Source organism: Lemur catta, chromosome 8, assembly GCF_020740605.2.
Source record: "Lemur catta isolate mLemCat1 chromosome 8, mLemCat1.pri, whole genome shotgun sequence".
Taxonomy (NCBI): Eukaryota; Metazoa; Chordata; class Mammalia; order Primates; family Lemuridae; genus Lemur; species Lemur catta.
In genome coordinates, this window is record NC_059135.1 from 32430807 (window position 1) to 32451429 (window position 20623).

Below are 20623 nucleotides of genomic sequence, written 5' to 3' on the forward strand. Positions count from 1 at the left end.
AAATTCATAATAAATAGCATTTGAAATGTCAGTTCTCCAAAGAGTAACTATTAATTACCTTGTTACGGATGATCCATTGCCACTGTATCATTTGATGATGTGAAATAACATAATTAAGGGAATAGAAATTTTTTTTAAATGTGTTTTTATTTTAATAAATATGTCTTTTAAAGACATAAAATGCATTTGTTTGGTAAAATGATGTCTTACTCATGCTTCGTGACAAGGTCATGCCTTCTGCTGGAGTCAGAGATAGACAACCTTTTGCCAATCTGATTTTATTTTTTATTATTATTCATTATTTTTTTCCTTACATTTTTCTTTCGATTTGTTAACAAAAACAGACTGTCTAAACTAAGATAAAATTGAGTCACATGTTCTGAGCAAGGGATACTGCACATTTGATATCATGCAATGCCAGGCTATGGAATCTCCAGCATGGGCCTGAGACTAATGTATTCTAAATGCAGAGTGTAGCAGAGGGCTGCATCCTGTCTGTGCCATTAGGATGGGTATTATGACCTTATATAAAATGTGTTCTGCATATCACCACCTTTTTTTTTGTACTAATCTATTGAAAGAAAAGTTTAGCCCTACTTTTCATGTCTCTGAAGACTTTTATGGCAAATGGAACTTAATGAGAACAGTAAGGTGAAAGTGATAAGGGGTTTTCTGACCTGGCTATTAATATTCAGGCAATCTGTGATACATTTCTAAGCACTTGTACCTGTGGTCACAAAGTGAAATGGTATGGACATACACCAGAGGGGGCTGAGACAGCTAGCATCCCTGCTCTGTTTTTGGTCCTCCATCCCACCTTCCCTGGTTTTACTTCCAAATGCTCGTGTCTGCTGTTGGACTCTTTACTTAAAGAACTTTCTTTAGGCTGCTGATTTTTCTTTGCTTACCCTGGAAGAGAGCTGGAGTGCTCACCCACTGTCTGGCAGGTACAGGAGGGTGACAGCCCAGCTCTTTGCCTCCTGCAGTAGGACAACTCTGAAGTATAACTTCTGCTCCAGAGCTCTCTGCAGGACTCTGCTGAGGCTGGGACTTTGCTTGGGTTTCTTCCCTTCTCTGTCCTGCGTCTCTTACTCCCTCACCAGCTTCCCTTGGAATCGCTTCCCTAAGAAATCATGTGCATGGGAAACTTTACCTCAGAATCTGCATTTTTGTCCCAGATTATAGATCCATGCTGTTGCTTCTCTACTGATTTTTGGTCATGCCATGAGATAGTAGTTTGAATAAAACATATTTACAGTTTTATGACCACTCCCTTCACAAATAAAAAGCCATATATTATTGTGGGACTAATATAGAATTTTTTTACTCTACTTTCTTTTGAAAATATTATCACTATTGTTATTTTAAATCGGAGCCCCTTGTAAGCTCTACAACTCAATGTATTAATATTATCCAGACTGACTCATGGATCTTAAATGGAGAGAGGGAGAGAAAGAATACGAATGAGAATGAGACAAACAGACATTGGATTTGAGGCCTTATAAGATTTACCAAACTTGACTTAAATGAAAACCACCCTTACTGAGTGTGAATGGTGAATTATGTGATTATGTGAGTTTTAAAGTAGCTTCGCTCCTTGGCCCTACCCCATGTCCTATGTGCCATTAACAGGTGGGATCTGTGAGAATAGTAATTGCAGGATGCAATAGGACCAGTGCTCTATCAGGTTTCATTTTTTTTTCATATTCATTCTTCCATGCTTTATATCTTGAATTTATTTTAACACTGACATACTTACATGTACTAGGCCTATGGATGTAGAATAAGTTGCTTGACTATTTACTTTGTTTACATCTTAGCCTTTTGACAGTTTGATTATGAATCCTCACCAAAAGCAGCTCCTTGTTACTTTATGGACTTAAAAAAAATTAAGCAGAGGCTTATGCCAGTATGGAAGGGTTTGTGACAGTATTTTAGAAGACTTAATATTATCAAGGGATGGATGTGGAATGTCCACTGACCTGTAATAAGCATGGTTTCATAAAATATGTACAGTGAATCTTCCTTAATAGATAAACTATTCTCTAATTTATTTAAAAATCCAATGACCTACATATTCATATGTTCAGAAATCCCCCATTTACTAACATTGTTTCTCCTCTGAGACCTTCCATCTGAGCAAATCTGTTAAATGAAGTAGAGGAAGCTTTGATCCAAACTAGGCTAAATCCAGTGGAACGGATGCCCTGCCACATGTGAATGGGAGCATTAGAATGCCAGAAAAGGGAAATTAGGTGTGATCCTCATATAATCTCTGTATCACTGTCTCCTTACCTTGGTTGCAGAGTTCAGGAAACATCCCTGCTCAAGAAATCAGCAATAAGAAATTTGTATCATTTAAAAATGAGATGTTTGCCATATTCATTGTTTATGTAGTATAGTTATTTTTCTTTTTTTTCTCTAGCAGATCATGCCATAACTCAGAAAATTTCAGGTTCATTTTATGTCTCAGGTAGTTCTGCTGAGCCAATTCTTAGAAACTTGTTTTCATTGGAAGCACAGATGTGTTTTGCAAAATGTGCTATCTTTTGTAATAGTAGGTCTTTAATTTGGTCTTTCTCCTTCTTCAGTTCAGTGAAAAGTCAGAGTTAGACAGTTTGCAGTAACCTTTTATCAAAGGCCTTCCTTGAGAAATCTGTGCATCCTGGTTTTTACCTGATTGAGAGCAGGATTTTAAAAATCCTTTGGGAACACATTTAGTTGACCTGTCCTCATTTGACTATTTTTTAGTTTTTATGAGACTTCACACACACACAAAAAAATCTACAGCTTATTCATCAAAGCCACATCATTTGAAGAAACTTAAGACCAGGGTCATGAATACAATTTATGAAGTCACTCAGAAACTGGAGAATGTTTTCAATGGATTGGAAAATTAGATTGAATGGTGTATCAGGAAAGTTGGCAGTAAGGTCAGCTGCTAGAAATATAAATGTTTTTGTGTAAAATGACATAGATTTTGTTTTTATGCTTTATTGATATGGTGTTTATAGTATATGCATGCTCCAAATTATTAAGGTTAAATATGTCTGAGGACTTGCTAAATATTATATATTGAAGTGTTGCAGTTAGGGAGAAATGTGTAGCAACAAAATGAAAATCTTGACAACCAAAAAAATTTGGTAGTCTGAGCTTCAATGTGTTATCAGTTGGTTTTTAAGAGAAGAAACTTCTCTTTGAACTCCTTTGTTTGATTTATACATATTATTAGCCAAAAATAGACATAATTTAATTATACACACAGTTTATATTTCTAGAAAACTTGACCTTAAAGATATTTAGAATCCTTTGTCAGCCAACATCTGGTCTCAGTCATCATTATTTTTCAGTATCCAATAGAGGTACAGGTGCTTAGCAAGTCATAGAGTAATAGAACACAATGTAAATCCAGGGGTCTTGACTCCATGGTCCAGTGATCTGGTTATAAAATGACAAGGAAACCTGTGAGAAAAAGGAAGTCCACCCACCGAAAGATGGGCTGTAAATATGAAATGCCGCAGATCAGGCATGAAGCTGTTATTGAGTTTTGAAGTAAATAATATACCCTCTTTTGATTTCAGAACATTAAATTAATAAAGTAGGAAGAGATGGCCCTGCTTGCCTCATAAAATAAACAGTCTTTCATTTCAGAATCACTGGCTTGAATTCCTAGATTTAAAGATTATAATAATATTAATATCTCCCAGGATAGCAGTGTCTCAAAGTTATTAGATTGCTTAGGGTGGCCCTCTAAGCAGCAGTCTCACTTTAGTTCCTCCTGCACATATAAAGACTACGTATTGTTTGTTAGCACCGTTTTAGGCAATATCAGCCCCAAAACATGGATTGGTTAGGTCACAGGGCTAATCTAAACTCACTCAGGGAAGATGTTGGCTTTATGCTCTGGGTAAAGGGTAGGCTGATTCAGCAGCTGTCAAACAGATGCAGCTCTTCCCCCATTCCTAAATCTGCCTGAAATAGAAACTTGTATGTAAAAGATGACAGGAATATTCTTTTTCTCCCACCTTCATGAAACTCACACCAAAGAATCAGAGGAAGCAAACACAGTGGCATACTGTGTTATTTATTCCTTTTATCCATAACCAGTGTGCAAAGTCCTTAAAAATTAGTTACTTAGACTCATTATAGAAAATTCAGGTTTCTCCATTTTTATTAAAAAAAGAAGGTTTACTTTTGGTGAGAGTTTTATAAGATTTTTTTTTTAACCATTCTCTAACAAGGAATGATTGACTCAATTTCACACAGATACGGTTTTCTGTCCTTAGTAAAGACTTTTTACCTATAGTGAATATATCTCAGTAGAAAACTACTTTTCATTGAAAGTCTACTGTTGTGTTATTTAAGTAGTCTCCCCAAATCCTGGGTGATGTTTTATATTTAAAGTGTAATTTTTATGAAAGAAATGCAAGGAAAGAATAGCTTTAGATTCCATTATTTATATATTTTTCACCATTGGTTATTTAAAGCAAAAAAATACACAAGGAGTTTTTGTTTCATGGCCATTGAGTGAAATGATGACCATTTGGCAGATTAATTGCATGTTTGTTAAAATAAAGTGAATTAAGATTAAAGATCAGAAATGCAGTGAAAAAATATATAACTATTTGAAATCAATTTGAGATTACTTGGTTGTTTTAATTCTCCCTAAAAGTTTTGTGCCAATTGCCAATATAGACTACACAATTTACTTTCAAATTTCTCTGACTGCAGTACCCATAAGAAATGAGTATTTTTACATAATGAGCTGGTATACACTCATGCGTGCATGTGTGCACACATGTACACATGTATGATTGTCTGTCTCTAGCTCTATCTCCTTTCTACCTCTCTTTATCTGTATATTTCTAAAGCAAAGCCCTCATGAATGAAAAAAAAACCTTCATGAAACAATACTCATACCATATATAAAACACTGGTATTTTCCAAGCTCATTAATTCCAATTCATTATAAAAAGTTAGTTATGCTCTGCTAAATTAATTTTATGATATGTTGTAATTATGACCCATATTTAAACAATGATACACGTTAAAACTTATTTTAAATGATAGTAAAATTACTTGGAAAAGCCAAGTTGTCTTACTTTTCTGAAATATAAATTTTTTTTTATTTCAGCATATTATGGGGGTACAAATGTTTAGGTTACATATATTGCCTTTGCCCCACCCGAGTCAGAGCTTCAAGTGTGTCCATCCTCCAGACGGTGCGTACTGCACCCATTAGGTATATGAATATCCCCATCCCCATATAAAATGAATATCTTAATTTAGTGCTATCTGGAATATTCACTTTATATAATTCACTTTATATAATTTATTGTATTTTTCTTTATATTCTCCTCTATCCCAAATAATTTTAATTATCTCACTTCCTAAAAGTTATTCTTTATGTTTTCTTCCTTCTCTATGAGCAGACATTTAGCAAAATATTACGAGTGCCTTGAATATTTAAAGTTGCAAATTTAAAAAAAGAATTGTACTTTGATGTTTGTTATATATTTATTCATTTAACAAATTTATTATGTGTTCAGAGACTATGCTAGGCATTATTATGATGGCTAACATTGATGGTACTCTTAGTATGTATCATGTACTGCTGTAAGCTCTCTAGGGAACTCTATAAGGGAGGTAGAATTATCTCAGTTTTATAGGTGAGGAAAAAGTGTCATAGGGAGATTAATTGATCTTGTTCAATTAGAGCCCAATTTTTGCATCCACTGAGTCTGACTTTAGAAGTAACACTCATACCTACTTTATTCTCAGTCACTTCTGCTCTCAGAGAGTGGAAGATGAAAGACACAATCCCTTCTTCAAGGAGGTGCAATCAAACTGGTAATCCTTTTGTGGTATAATAAGTACAGTGATGTGTCCATGTGCTGTGTGAGAACAAATGCTTTTGACCCTGGGGGTGATTAAAGTTAATACAGAAGTATTTCAGCAGGAAGGAATAATGTTTTATAACTGTTTTAGGACAGTCAACTCTGTTCTGTTAAAAGACTGCTTTACTTATATCTGTAGGCATCTGAAACATTTGAGATATAAATATTCAATAAATGTATTTTTTGGGTTTGTTTTGTTTTGTTTTTGGGAAGTACTATTTTTGCCAATGTTTTGACAAAGTAGCCAAAGCTAGTAAATTTTTTGGGCAGGTTGCCAACAGTTGTTTCACAGAACACTCATGAAAACTAGAAATATAAGGGCCAGAACTTTGTGAATGAAATAGTCATGGTGCCAGGTACTTGAGGTGTGAGTAGAAACCATGTATGTGCCCAGAGCTGAGAAAACCACCGGTAAAAATGTTTCCAAAGGGAACCTGTTCAGTTGTGTTTGCTTTCACTTTTTAGTGTTAACGTGTTCAGAAAAATTTGACTTAGATTGTTCATAGGCTCCTGTTCCAGTACCTAAGACTTCCTATAGCTAGCAAGGAAGAAGGGATGATCACTGTATAGACAAGATAGGCAAAAAATAGTAAAGTTACCAGGAATCTGGTTTTGGCTAAGTTTCTCCATCGTACGTATTCAAGTGTGGCTTGGTCAAGGGTATTGCAGTTATGAGAGCACAAACTGTTTGGGCTTCAAGAATGTTCTGTTGTACCCACTTACTTTGTGTTGCCTGCTTAACTGTCTGTATATTCTGAGATGTCAGGTAGTACAAGTGAAGTTTTATTGTATGCATGAGAAAGAAAGCTGTCTGTGAGACAAGTGTTTCATTTAATAAATTGCAGATTTGGGGTACATAGAATATTTGTTCTAAAGTAGAGTTAGCATGACCCCAAATTTCAGTTTCAATTACCTTGTTTTTCAGTAGGCTGAATGAAAAGATCTTGAGTATAATGTGAGTCAGGCTTTCAATGTGTAGCCTGCCAGGGCCTGCTGCTAGCTGTTCAGCAAAGATAGGACTCCCACTCCCAGAAACTTAAAAAATATGCATTTGTTGCCTTCTTAGAGCCCTGTATTCCTGTGTTACCAACTAATCACTAAATGCAAAATATACAGATCCTACTCCCAAGGAGTTTATCATGGGAGGAAGGTTTTATAGTATACAATGTAAAGGATGGTAAGTGTCATAAATGGGAGATAGAACTAGTGCCATCTTGGTGCAAAGGAGGGAGAAAGTATATCCAACTACAGTGTATATACATATACACATATATATCTAGTCTTTTAGTGCTTTGCAGAATATATCTCTATAGTAACAGCATTTGTCTGCAAACGTTACTTTTGTATATGCATTTATATTTGCAGAGAACATTAATTCCCTATAGATGCTCAATTCTATCCACCCCATCCTACAAAAATGCCACATGCATAGGCTGTCTTTCCTAATAAAGAAATATTGTAATAAAAGAGAGGTTTTATTAAACTAATGCAATAACGACATTTTCTTTGAGGACTTAACACATCATTTTTAATAATAAAAATCAAATTGTCATTGTTGTGCCCTGTATACCTTTTATTCAAATCAGACTAAGTACTCTGGCTTCATGGCTAAGCAATGCTCAGAGGGGCGGGGGATGGGGCGAGTATCTTTGGCATTACACAAATGAATTTCAGCAGTCAGATTCCTAGTGGGTTTGTAGATTATGAATAGGGGACCCAGGGAAACCCTCGTAAGCAGAGGGGAAAATGCCTCTCTGGAGTACCTAGAAGGAAAGGAGATTGGAGATTAGGATAGAAACAGTTTTGTTAGGTGAGCTTTCCGGTTAGGAAGCCAATACTTTCTTCAGCGAGGCCAGTGATTTCACTGCTTCCACTAACTTTGAATTCACCACTGAAATGTAAGCGTTTGCTTTGTGTGATTAGGCTAGGAATTTGGTATTACCTGGCTTTCTTAAGAGGAGACCAGTTTTTGCTCTCCTGTCAGCTGGACACAGACCTTCCAGGATTGTGTGAAAATTAAAGCTAACAAATAAGCATGAGAAAAGGGTAGTGAAACATGAAGAATGAGGAGTACCTTTGGAGGGACATTTGACATTTCAAGGGAAGTATGTGACCTGCAAGTTACGTTTAGGAGCAGGGTGGAGGGTTGGTCTGCGTGAGTGCCAAGGCCCCTTCCACCGCTGACTCCTGTAATTTTATTTAATCTGTAAAATGGGAGTACGTGGGATATTTTTAACCTTGCTGATTGGTTATGACACCATGTGTTTAAAGCAGTGTATAGTTAGGAGCTAAAATATATTTTCAGACTCACTATTGTGTAATAAATGTTCTGAATCATATGTCTTTAAAGAGATGTAACTTGATTTCTGAAGATGACTGTCATTAAATACCTTATATAATTTGTTTGCACATCTCAGAATTAATAATGAAAATATGTTATCAGGGGATGGAGTTTATTTTCTTTAAAATATCCAGTCCAAATGTTTCTAAAGAAGTGCTCAGTATACGATTTTACTTTAAGCATAGCAATCAGAAGTACATATAAGCGGTTGGGAGTTTATATGACATTTTGAATATCTACCTTTGTTCAAATTAGACCTCAACACTTTCATACTATTTGCTTTATATGATAAATGAGTATCTTTTGGATTGTGTTACTTCAAAGGTATATGTTAGAGTAAATAGGTGAATGCTGCAAGTTACCCTTTCTACCTCCCACTTCAACTGCCACAAACAAAAACGTAATTTACAGAAATGAAAACAGTCTCTAGCTAGTTGCATGCTTTTTCCAAAGGGAAGCACAGGGGTTTGGCTGGGCCAGTTTCCTCAGTACACACCTGGTGTATATCACTTTAAAAAATAAATTATGCCTCATTAAATTACAATTAAATGGAATCGTGATCATTTGTTTTTCTGGAAGGAAGATGTTTTGCATATTGAAAGCCTAATTTGTTGCAGGTGACAAAAACACTGAACAGATTATCTAATATCACTTCATTTTGGGGGGTAATGTTTGCTAGTTAGCTTGTGTATACTCCAGTAGTTCAGAATTTTATTAATGTGGCCTGCATTATTTTCACTTCAAAACGTCTTTTACCACTTTATCAGGTTTATACTTTTTTCTTAATTTTAAGGAAACAAACTTCTCTTGGTATTCTGAAGTAGGCATGCTCTTTCTTTTTCTTCAAATGTTCTAATACTATCATAACTGCCCAACCCCCTCCCCTCCCCCTTTGCCTGATCTCACCATTGTCTCTATATCCATGTAGTATCTATACTTAAAGTCCCAGCTAAATTAAGTCTCACCTCTTCCAAAGAGTTTTCCCTGAATCCTGACATTTGACAATGCTTTCTCCCTCCTTTGAACCGAGGCAGCACTAGTTCTGTCTTGCATTTACGATGACACTTGGCATCTTTTACATTGTGCTACTATAAAATCTTCCTGCCATTGTATAGTAAAATCCTTGGGAGCAGAATCTGTCTCTTATTAAGTTTTCATCCCTCTCTGAGCTTTGTATCAAGTTGTAAATAAGAAAAGAGTTAATGGACCCATCTGTTGTTTTGAGACTAGGTCTGTTGAATTTGGGGGTTCCCTAGATAGTGGGAGATATTGTATTTAGGGCTCCCTAGATAATCTATGAGAGATATAGCTTAATCCTAGAGAGTTACCAACAGTCTGAGAGCCGTGAAGAAGGTGGATAGCTGTTAAAATCTAGTCGCTAATGACCTGAACTATTGCTGTCAGCCCTGGAGTAGTCTGGGGGTCTCCGAAAATCTGACCCATCATATGTGTTTTTTTATTGCTCTCTTACAGAGTTAAAGGCCCTCAAAGCTAATTTTTCATCCGTCCCAGACAAGGCATCAGGGCTAGTGCAAAAACTTGAAAGTAAATTTTATAAAGCCAACGATGGTAATGTTTCCCAAACTTTTGCATATCAGCATGTATCATGGGCACACTAACAATTTGGGACAAACTATGTAAATTGTTGAAGTAGTATAGAAATCAAAAGCTCATCAACAGAAAGTGCAGACTCAGAAACTGTAAGGTCATTTAATTTGTTACAAAGAATATTATTTTAAAATATTAGAAAATATAAGGACATCAATTTTTCATTTTAAAAATTGGCCCAAGTTCTTTATTTTATGTGTGGCAATAGCAAACAAGCTATATTAGCAAATAAGCTAGATGGCATTACATTATCTCTCATTTTGCACTTTAAATTATTTTGCTTTTAATGAATTTTCTACCAAACCTATATATTCTTTGCTGGTACTGGAAGTTATATGAAGCTTGCAAAATCCTCCATTAATAGGAAGATTAATAGGCTAGGGAGAAGGCCAATTTGAGGTTTTTTTTGCCTACTCCTTTCTTTTTCCAGTGACTTATAACCCAAGATTTATTTTGGAGGGTATCTCTCTACCTTGTGCAGATGTTCGTTCTCCTTCTCAGTCAACATGTTTCCTGGTCTTACATAACCTCAGCTTAACACCGTGGAGGAAATTGTTATAATGTCTCCCTGGAGAAGGCTCTGTTGCCTACAATGAGGAAAATACTTAATGATCACTTTACTCAATACTTGCAATATGTTTTAATATGATTACTGATATGAAAGTTTAATAAGCTATATCCTGGTTAATTTATTAATTTCTCTCCATTTGCACATTCTCAATATTCATGACCTTTCTATTCATAAAAGTACATCTTTTTTTCGGTGCCCAGGTGCCAGGCCACATTTTCTGTACCTCAGGCTGCATAATGGGAATGTCCAAATGACACCTCCTGCCTGGCTGGTTGATAATTAAAATGCCAGATGACATAGTGGCAAGGGCTTTAGAAATATTTATGTGAGATAAATTATTAATTTATGTTCTATTCAAGACAGTTTCAATATGATAAACATTTACTTATCTTGATAATTAGATGGGGTGATTTGTGGTATATGTAAGTTATGTTGTAGATTTTCTTCTGATTCTTTTCTCCTCTGATGATTTTTGACTAACTAAACTCACTTTACATTTATGAGCCTGCAGAATTTGGACTACATTTCTTTTAAAAATTCCAGTTCAAATAATTAAAAGCACATAAATAACCCAAATGAAAAAAGACTCAATAAAACAACTAAAACTTTTCTCGTGTCCACCCGTTAACCATTTGTTATTGAAAATGTCTGAGGTGAGATAGGAATACACTTTGGGACCAGAGCTACACAGCTGAGCGTTTAAGTAAACAATTTGGAGCAGTGTTCTAATTCTCTAGGGGTAATACATGGAGGTGGTGCTGGCCACCTTGTTGGTTTGAGACTTCATTTTCAATTAGGCAAATGAAACAGAGGCAGCAGTATATCTACCAGCCTCTTAGTATACAAATGTTGTGTCTCTTTCACTTCCAAAATGATGCAGAAGAGCATTCTCAAGGATGCTTTGTCTTCATTTTCCTTACAGATGGATTAATTTCCCTACAGGATTGTCTGACATGTAAAAATGTAGGGGAAGGAGCTATATAGTTTCAAAGTGGGAAAAAATGGTAAACCGAACAAGAAACAAATAAAAATACACTATAGTTTTGAATGACTTTTTTATTGATTAGGAATGAACAAACCTATAATTTTGAGCCATGATACATTAGAGCAATAGTTTCTGTCATGTCACTATTTCGTATGCAAGATTTTTGCTGTAATGTACTCCACAACTTGTAAAGATAATTTCATGAAGGAAAAGTAAGTTTACAAACTGCTTTTAGATCCCTTGAGTATGATCATAACAACTATCTTAAAGAATGTTTCCATGTTGACTTTAAAACACCTTCAAATTTTAGTAATTTGAGATTTATTAAAATACTTAAGTTATTTGTGGGGAAGGAGAAGAGGAAGAGGGGAAGGGTGGAGGGAGAAGGGAAGAACAACTTGTTTATATGCAGAGTTCATCACTAGGGAAAGCTCAGAAAATATGAATCTTAGTGTCTTACTGGTATTCGAAGTTGGTAGCGATTTTAAATCCACTTCTCTGTTGCCTTTCTGTGTATTAATCTGAATATTTTAATCTTAGAAACAATCCATTTCAGGTTGCTTAGTGCAAGTGGAAAGTAGGATAGCCTGAGGTAGAAGTGACTTTTAATTTCAGAAAGAGAATCAATACCTAGATTGTATAACATTTTTGGGGAGACAAGTGTCTCATTTGTTGCTTCTAAAAGTGTGACAATAAATCTAGATTTTCTTAGAATCATTTTACCTTTTCTTGGGCATGGATGTGTACACACATATGTGCACAAATGCATGCGCACACACACTGTTCTCTAGCAGTGTTTATATATGCATTTATTTATTTTTTTATTTTTTTTTCCTCTTTTCTTTATTTCCCTCCTCTACTCTGAAGGAATATGTATGTATTTCTATCAAGTGTTTCTTAGGATTCCTCTAACCAAAATAACATGTCATCCAAGTTGCAGAACTATCAGATGACATAGTACTTGTAGCTTCCTTATAGTAAAATTGTCTTATGTGATGTTTGAGTGGTGATTACTTCCTTGGAGTATTAACTATGTGATACACATTCCTATAAGTGGCATTTGCTTCAGTTTATTATAATGTATTATTTTATTTTAAAACATTGCGCCTGCTTTACCCTAAAAATTTCTGGTCAACCAGAGATGGTATATTCCCCTTGCATCCAGTGCCTTTTCATATTTAAGCCATATATTAGAAATCTGATAGTGTTTTCTTTGCATTAATTTTCATCTCAGTGGAAATGTCTTTGGCATCTGTACCACTTTACTACAGTTCATAGAAGTGACTTTTCATGATTTTGGGTCGCTCCATCTGTTCTAAGATACAGGATTAACATCTCAGCACTTCCTGAGGGATAATCCTAAACCCTGATCTTATACTGCCCTGAGAAGGGATATTAGCTAAGAATACAAAGTGATGCCTCTGTGTGATAATCCAACACGTGTGCAGAGTGGAAACAGATCTGCATCTGCCCCCAGTGCTACAATGTCCCATCTTAGATCTATAGCCCTTTTCATGAGTCCGTACTACTTTTCTCTAGACTTGGCAGTATTTGCCTTTTCTTTGTGAATTTTCTGTCACTAGAGTACATGAAAACACTAATTTCCTGTTTAAAGCTTTCTATTTGGATGAGTCACACACTCAGAAAGTATCCGAGCCTATCACAACATCCTATGCACATTATTGTCCCGGTGTGTTTGGCCCCTTATTGGATGTGACTACATTTTCATCGCTTTAATGGTGAGATTAGAGCTTCCCCCATGAGGGCGTCTCATAAAAAGGTTTGGGTCCCCTCTGCTACATATGCAAGGATAACTGTTGTGTGTGTAGATTGGGAAGTAATCAGAGGGTTAACACAAATTATAGCCATTTGCTTTGTGTCTTTTTTTTTTTTTTTTCCATAAGATACATCTATATTGAAAACAGTGGCCGGTCACACAGAAATTCAGCCAAACTTTTTTTTTTTTTTAAACGATGTAAATCTCCCATGCTGTTTAAATGTCGAAACTAAATTTACCAAACTTGGCAGATTTGTAAAGTTAAGCAGGACTGCCAAGTGTTCCCAGTTTCAAGCAGAGAGAGTTCTAACAGTTCCTGAAATACTTGTAGGAGGCACCTGGTGGTAATTGCAGTTTCACAATTCTTCCCGGGTGCCTACCTTGCTAGTTGGCATGTCTGCACACCGATGATTATTACAGTAATGATAATGTGTCAGAATAGAATGGTCCTAAAATAAGGCACTGCCCCCAGAAGACAAGCACATTCCCACAAAATCTTCATGCAGGAGAACCCTGAGGAATTAGCCTGAGGTTCTTGACATCACAGCCAGCTGGTTACACCAAGCAAATAAAGGGGGAGAGGGCAGAAGATGGAAACCACATACAGATGTGACTTGACCTTTTTTTTTTTTCTATTTAATCAGGGATTGTTGTCTGAGATTCTGCGTAAGGAAGAAGACCCTCGGACAGCCTCTCAGTCTCTTTTGGTAAACCTGAGGGCCATGCAGAATTTCCTCAATCTGCCGGAGGTGGAGCGGGATCGCATCTACCAGGACGAGAGGGAGCGGAGCATGAACCCCAACGTGAGCATGGTCTCCTCGGCCTCCAGCAGTCCCAGCTCCTCCCGAACCCCTCAGGTGAGACTTGCCCCGGTGACTCTCTGCTCTTTGCCTTGGAAATATCTTGCCTTCACTCATACTGTGTTTGTCCTCACAAACTAAGAGGCATAATTCAAGAATTTCTTAATCCACTGAAACATGCTGGTCAAAGGATGTGATCCTCTGACCATATAATAGTGTAATTCCTCTACTATCTCATATCCATTTCTGTCCCTTTAGGGAAGTCCCTTCTTCCATACGTGGCAGGTGAGGGATGAGTAGGCAGGAGTAAGTGCAGGGGTAGGCTCTAGAATGCCTACAAACAGCTGCTCAGTTACCAAAGAAGGGGTTGGGGTTTTGCGTTGAAGCTGAGTTTGCGTAGCAAGCACACTGCTCTTCCTGAAATTGTATGTTTATTTGGAAGGGATGGAGGGTGGTTGGGGGCAGGGGACAGGGAGTAGTCTAAGCTCTGCTTTATGCAACCTGAAAAAAACAAAATGAAGGGAAACCTGTATGTAGTAGAAGCATACACGTGCAGTGGCTAGATCAGAATGAGTGAGAGATATCCTCAGTGATCCCTTAGAAAACGATAGTGGAAAGCTAGGCCTTAATTATTGTCCTTTCTAGGATGATCTCCCCACAGGATTTGGTGACTTCCATCCTTCTTCTCTACACACTTTAAAATTATTGTGTTCTCGGGTTCTCCTGCAAATATATACATCTAGTAATGCTGTGTGCTTCCAAGCTCCAAACCGAAGGGCCAGGGTCTCGGACAGTCAGGGGTCATTTCCAGTTCAGATCTGAACCTACTCCCTATTTCCCCTAAACTTTTACTACTCAGTAGATTTATGATAAAACCATCTCATTCACTGTTGCTAGGACGGTTGCAAGTTCCATCCGAGTGGTAGTTCTCAAAACCAGTATTTAACAGGTATATATTTATGCAAATCTGAAAAGAGGGTACTTCAAAACCAAAGGCTGTTTTGCTTAGATACTATAGCTTTGGGTTGGTAAGTTTGTGTTCTGAAAAATTCCAAGGAACCGATTAAACATAGAAGCATAGTTTTATCCTAATAGGAATATTTAAGCTTTTCCAAGCACATCCTTTTTTTTTCACACATTTTAACTCTTTTTATATTTTTGCATTCTGCAATAAATTTTTAATTGAAGATCACTGTCTATCATGTACTGCCAAATTGTGTTACTTACACTTTAGTCTTTAGTGAATTATGAGTTTTAGTTACTGTTAAACCAAAAATAGGTCTCTTGACTGCTTACTTTGGATAAGTGTAACCAAGCCTTTTTATTTTTAAAAAAGTTTGGGGGCATACAAATTGAGCAAGTTGGGCAAGTTGTTAATTTGCACTAATATTTACTTCTATTAAATTCACCAGTATTTTTGCCACTTTTGAAGCCCATTAAACCATTATAAGAGAGTCCAGCCATGCTTCTTGGCTATTTAACCAGGCAGCTCTTCTCAGAAAGTCACTTCTACTTGTTAGAAAATAACACATGTCCGTGTGTTTTGTTTTCATTTCCTTTGTAGTATTTTTCTAACAAGATTATATCTTAAGCACCTTTTCAAAGATGTTACAGCTTTCAGAGTCAGACCAACTTATAAGGCCTTAGGATCAGTATTTTGCTTATTTTGAACAGAATCCCATCTAGAAAATTTATAGATAAAGGTGCCTTTTAAGGATAACAGGGAAAATGATCATTTATTTTGACAGTTTTGAGATTTTTGAAAATAAGTATGAAATATCTAAACCTGTTTTTTAAAATAGAGTCATGGCATTGCATTTTTAAATTCTCTGGAATTGTCATCTTTTTCTCTTGGGTAAAGATTGAGACAGGGGAAGTTATTAAAGTTTTTTAAACCATTTTATGATTACCCACTTACCTTTTAGCTGAAGTCAGCAATTTATTGCACCCAGGAAGTCTACATAAATGCAGGGGGATTATTTTCCAGACTCATTGGCATTTCAGCATTGGTGGTTGAGAAACAAATTGAAGAAGTTTCAAATTTGAAATTAAACCTCCAGAGTCTCGTCTCATAATACTTCAGTTGGCCAGTATTTCTTGGTGTGCTCAATGATAACAAAGCAACAATGCCAGGATAAGAATGATCCTTTGTTAAAGGCTTCACTATGTATTAGGTATTGTGAGCATTTTGCATGAATTCAGCCATCACCATTTTGTGGTATTATCTCTATTTTACAGTTGAGAAACTGAGGCTTAGATGGGTTAAATAACTTGTATTAAGTTAAAACTTATTTGACATGACTGAGGTAGAGCTAGGATTTGAACTCTAGTCACTCTTATTTCAGAACCTGGGCTCTCAACTATATATTGTAGCTCCTGGAGGAGTTTCACTTAGGCCTTCAGGGTTCTAGAGAAGGTTTGACCAGTCAGATAAGATGAGGTAGTCACGGAAGCTAATGAAAACTGAGTTGAAAAAGGCAGAAACGATATGCTAAAACATTTGCTTAACAGGGAAAGCACTGTTGGTTAGCTAGAAACTTTGAGAAGAAAAAGGAGTTTCTCAAAAAGAAGTACAGAGAATTGCATCATTATGGGAAGGTCCCAAGCTGGCAGAGAAGAGGATTCCTGTATAAACAGCACCCAGAGTAAAGTGGAGATTTTGGACATAGTGATGTGCAGAGGTCCTGAGTCCATGCTTTGGAGCCTAAAAGACTTGAGTTCAGATCATGGTGACTTCACTTGCTGCTGCATGTTCTTCCAGCAGGTTAAGATCCTCTTTTATTTCAGTTTCTTCATTTGTAAAACAAAAACAATAATGTCTAATTCACTGGATTCTTAAAAGAATTTAAAAAGTTAAAATGCTTTCTAGAGTGCCTGACCCATAAAGAGTACCCCATAAATTATACTTATTATTACTTTGCAGTAATTACAAAATAGTATGAGAGAGGGAGGTCAAGGGAGAATGGCAAAAGTCACTGAGCACTCTTAGGACCTTAGGTTTGGCCTTCAGACACCATTGATCCCACAATGTCCAAATTGCGTCTTATGCCTTTGTTCAGACCTGTGCATTGTTGGATCCAGTGGAGAACAGCTCAGGGAATCCACATGGGGAAATTTGTGATTTGGGGACTTCTTTGGTTTGAGATTCTCGGGTGGATGGGTATGAAAAGAAAAAATCCAGTTTCAGCCTGCAGCACCCAAGGATTGGAGCTGTCTTTTCCTGGAGCCCTGCAGCCCAGTTCTAAGAAAGAGGCTCAGCCTCCTCCCCTTAGACACCAGCAAAGCATTTTAGGGCCCAGACCAAGCAAATGTTCTGACCATCTTTTGGATCAAGTAGATTCAAACATTTTAGGGTTATCCTAACCCTAAGAAGTACAGACACCTTCTATATTGTCCTTCATTTGTCTCTGAAGCTGATGGGAAATCATTCAATTAAAACGAGCACGGCAGAATACATAAAACCACAATATGAGTTTAAGAAAATGAAAACGGCACATCAAAGGCATTCTGAAGCCTAGTTTTATGAAATGAAATTTTGTTTCATTTCCACTGATTTCCTAGGTGAAATTAGGTGACTGTCTGGATAGCATAATGATGATAATGATGGGAAACCATACATACTCAAATGACATACATACAGCTTTAATAAAGGATGAGAGAGACTCAGGGGAGTGCATTAAATTGAGTAATAATTTATTATTTAGAGACCTCTACCCATTTACTCATTTTTTCTGGAAGAATTGGTTCTTCCTCCAAGGTGTGCCATTTTTAGAAAGAAAAAGGTAACTGTGTATGTGTTCTGCATGTTTGTTTTGCAGTTAGATGATTGCTTATAGTTTGGTGTCCAGGGTAGCCATCCTACCTGTGAACCATCCAGGACACTGGGAGGGAACAGGGTTGACAGGATTCTGCGTGTCCTATAGGAATGCACTGCAATTATTTCCAATCACAATTAACCTGATTAGAATAATGGACAGGAAGTGTCCCTCTGTAGCTAATGCAGTTTGGCATCAGCTGACTGAAATCCTTTGATAATTTCTGCACAGATGGCTGGGCTGAATGCAGCACTTTTTAAATTATTATTTTCATGGTCTCTTGGTAGGCCAAAACCTCGACACCGACAACAGACCTCCCTATTAAGGTGGACGGCGCCAACGTCAACATCACAGCTGCCATTTATGACGAGATCCAACAGGAGATGAAAAGGGCCAAGGTGTCTCAAGCCCTGTTTGCCAAAGTGGCTGCAAATAAAAGTCAGGTGAGTGGTTTTTAAAAGAGCAAAATCGAGGGCTGGAATTAGACCCTTCTCCTCCTCCCACCAATAAAAATACATCTGTTCCTACAATAATAATAACAATAATATTCCCCAGGGAACCTGTCATGTTCTGCCTTTTGCTCTATGGTTTGCTTTTATTCCCCCTGGAGTTCAAAATAGAGACTAAGCCAAAACCCCGGCTTTTTTCTTTTAAAGAATTTTTTTCAAAAAAGAATCAGCCTTGAATGATTTCTCTCTTTATTCTAAACACTGCTATATACCTTTTGTTTGTCTTTCTATTTTATTGGTTTTTTTTGGTTTTTTTTGGGGGGGGGTATTTGAACAAAACTTAGAATGTACATTACTGCACCTTTCTGAGACCATGTTTTAGCCAGGTCTCATCACCTCTCCTATTCCTGCCAGGGGAATGGCTGACTTGGTTATAATAACCACTTTTCCCCAGCCCCAGAGACACCTTTCAATATCAGGTGTTTCTTTTATGTACAGAATACAGTTGTTTTTCCAGGAGAAAACACACGTGGGAGAGTGCAGAGTAAGTGCTAAAATCTTGTAACAGAAAAACATAGAAGCTTATCCAGTAAAATTTTTCAGAGTGCCGGGATTGTGGGGAATGTAATGCTCTAGGGAAAAGAGCCGACAGATGCTTAGGTTTTTTATTTCTGAAAGCAGCAACAGTTGATGGGATCTACTATCTGCTTCAGTTCGTTTAAAGGGACAATTTCTGCCCAATCCTAGAATCCTGGGTTAGTTTGAAGTGCTTACTTATTTATCTCTAGGATGAACAATTAATGTAGTATGGAAGAAATGCAAGTTAGTTAAAGCATAATTTTGAGAGTCCTTTGATTCTGAGTCTGATTTCCTCTGTGGCCTTGCATGACAAATGTTTTCATCCCTCCGTATGTAAATGGTAAAATGGTCGATCATCTCCCTAATAGATTTTCTGTTGTGTGCTATGAAGAAAGGAAGTTAATGAGTATTGTGTTTCTATTAAGCAAGGAGGTTTTCAGTAAAAATTGTTTTTAAAACTTAAAAAAATTTCAAATGTAAATTTAAATGTTATGTTTAGATTAATTATATGGTTTGGGGATGAGACTTTTTTACCTACAGTTTTGCAGTAACCTCACAGGTTATTTTCAGATGTTGATAAAGGGAGAAGAGTAGAATATCAAAGAACTTTAAAAAGGATTTAAATGTTTGTTTCCCTTTTCAATTTCACTGTGGTAATTTTTTCATATTACTCTGACTTTCTCTCATCAATGAAATCAGTGAATACAGTTTGCTAAGACATGATGTCCAACCATAGTATGAAATATATGAAAAGAAAATACCATAGAGCCTTCTTAAACTGTTAAATGCGTAAAATCCCATGTACCACATGGCAAAATATAATGAGAGTTGGAGCTGTTAAACGAATAAAGCTGTTAAATGCATAATGCCACTTGGCAAAACTACTGTGCATTTAATGGTTTTCCACTGTGTAATAAAGGACATATGTGGTAAATGTGCAGTGAGTATAAAAGCTGCACAATTGATTTTGCAAACCTGCCCCTTAGTCGTGACTTGACGTAAATATCAAAGTTTCACTTGGTCCTTCTTTTATAAGCAGATTTCAAGAAAAGCTGAAGACTGTGGTCTGAGAACTTGATTCAAAATGCCTATAATCTTTTTGTTGACTTGGCACTATGGCTTTTGGAAATAGTGATGCCTTCAGCCCCTGCCAGCCCCCCCAAATAATTCAGGTAGCTGATTGAAAGTTGTCTTTGCTAATTGGCAGAAGCTTAGCTCTCCAAATTTTTGATGTCTCCTGAAGAAATCAGCAGTCTTGATTTTGTAGAGTCTGGAAGAGAACATAGTTTTGGGAATTAATAAGCTGAAAGGTAAGATTGAGCCCAAGTGGGGATAAGATGATTGAGGTTTTGAAGTTTTCCTTTTTTCATGGGACAATGATCTCATTGTCATTCATGGATAAGGAACCTTATTGTAAATAGCTGACTGAATAGGTAATTCAGGCATTATTTGTTGTTGCTATTGTTATTTAACAATTAAAAAAAGGTTTTAATGGTAGAAAGGGGCACAGAGCTTTCAAACCCTCCCTGGGTGTGCCACCCTCCAGGAAACTCCACGTGTTCAACTATCCAGAAGCTCCAGGCATTATGGTTCTTAAAAATGGTACTGCCAAACACCATGAACTTCACTGATGGTTTCAAAGGCAATTTAGCTTAAGATATTCACGCCATTTTATAAATGCCAGCATTCACTTGATAAAACGCATATTTAGTGAAATCAGTTGTGTGATTTTGTACTTTGTACATGTATTTGGTGCATATCCATAAGGGGTGTGTGTGTGTGTGTGTGTGTGTGTGTGTGT

The 20623-nt window shown here is 36.7% G+C and overlaps 1 protein-coding gene across 1 annotated transcript in view; it reads left to right on the top strand.

The window, feature by feature from the left end:
* SATB2 (SATB homeobox 2) overlaps window positions 1-20623 on the top strand; it is a 173546-nt gene that overhangs the window by 106672 nt on the left and 46251 nt on the right. Inside the window, exons 8-9 of the mRNA XM_045559955.1 lie at window positions 13824-14036; window positions 18082-18237. Coding sequence (XP_045415911.1) covers window positions 13824-14036; window positions 18082-18237 — 369 coding nt within the window. The remainder of the gene's footprint in view (window positions 1-13823; window positions 14037-18081; window positions 18238-20623) is intronic.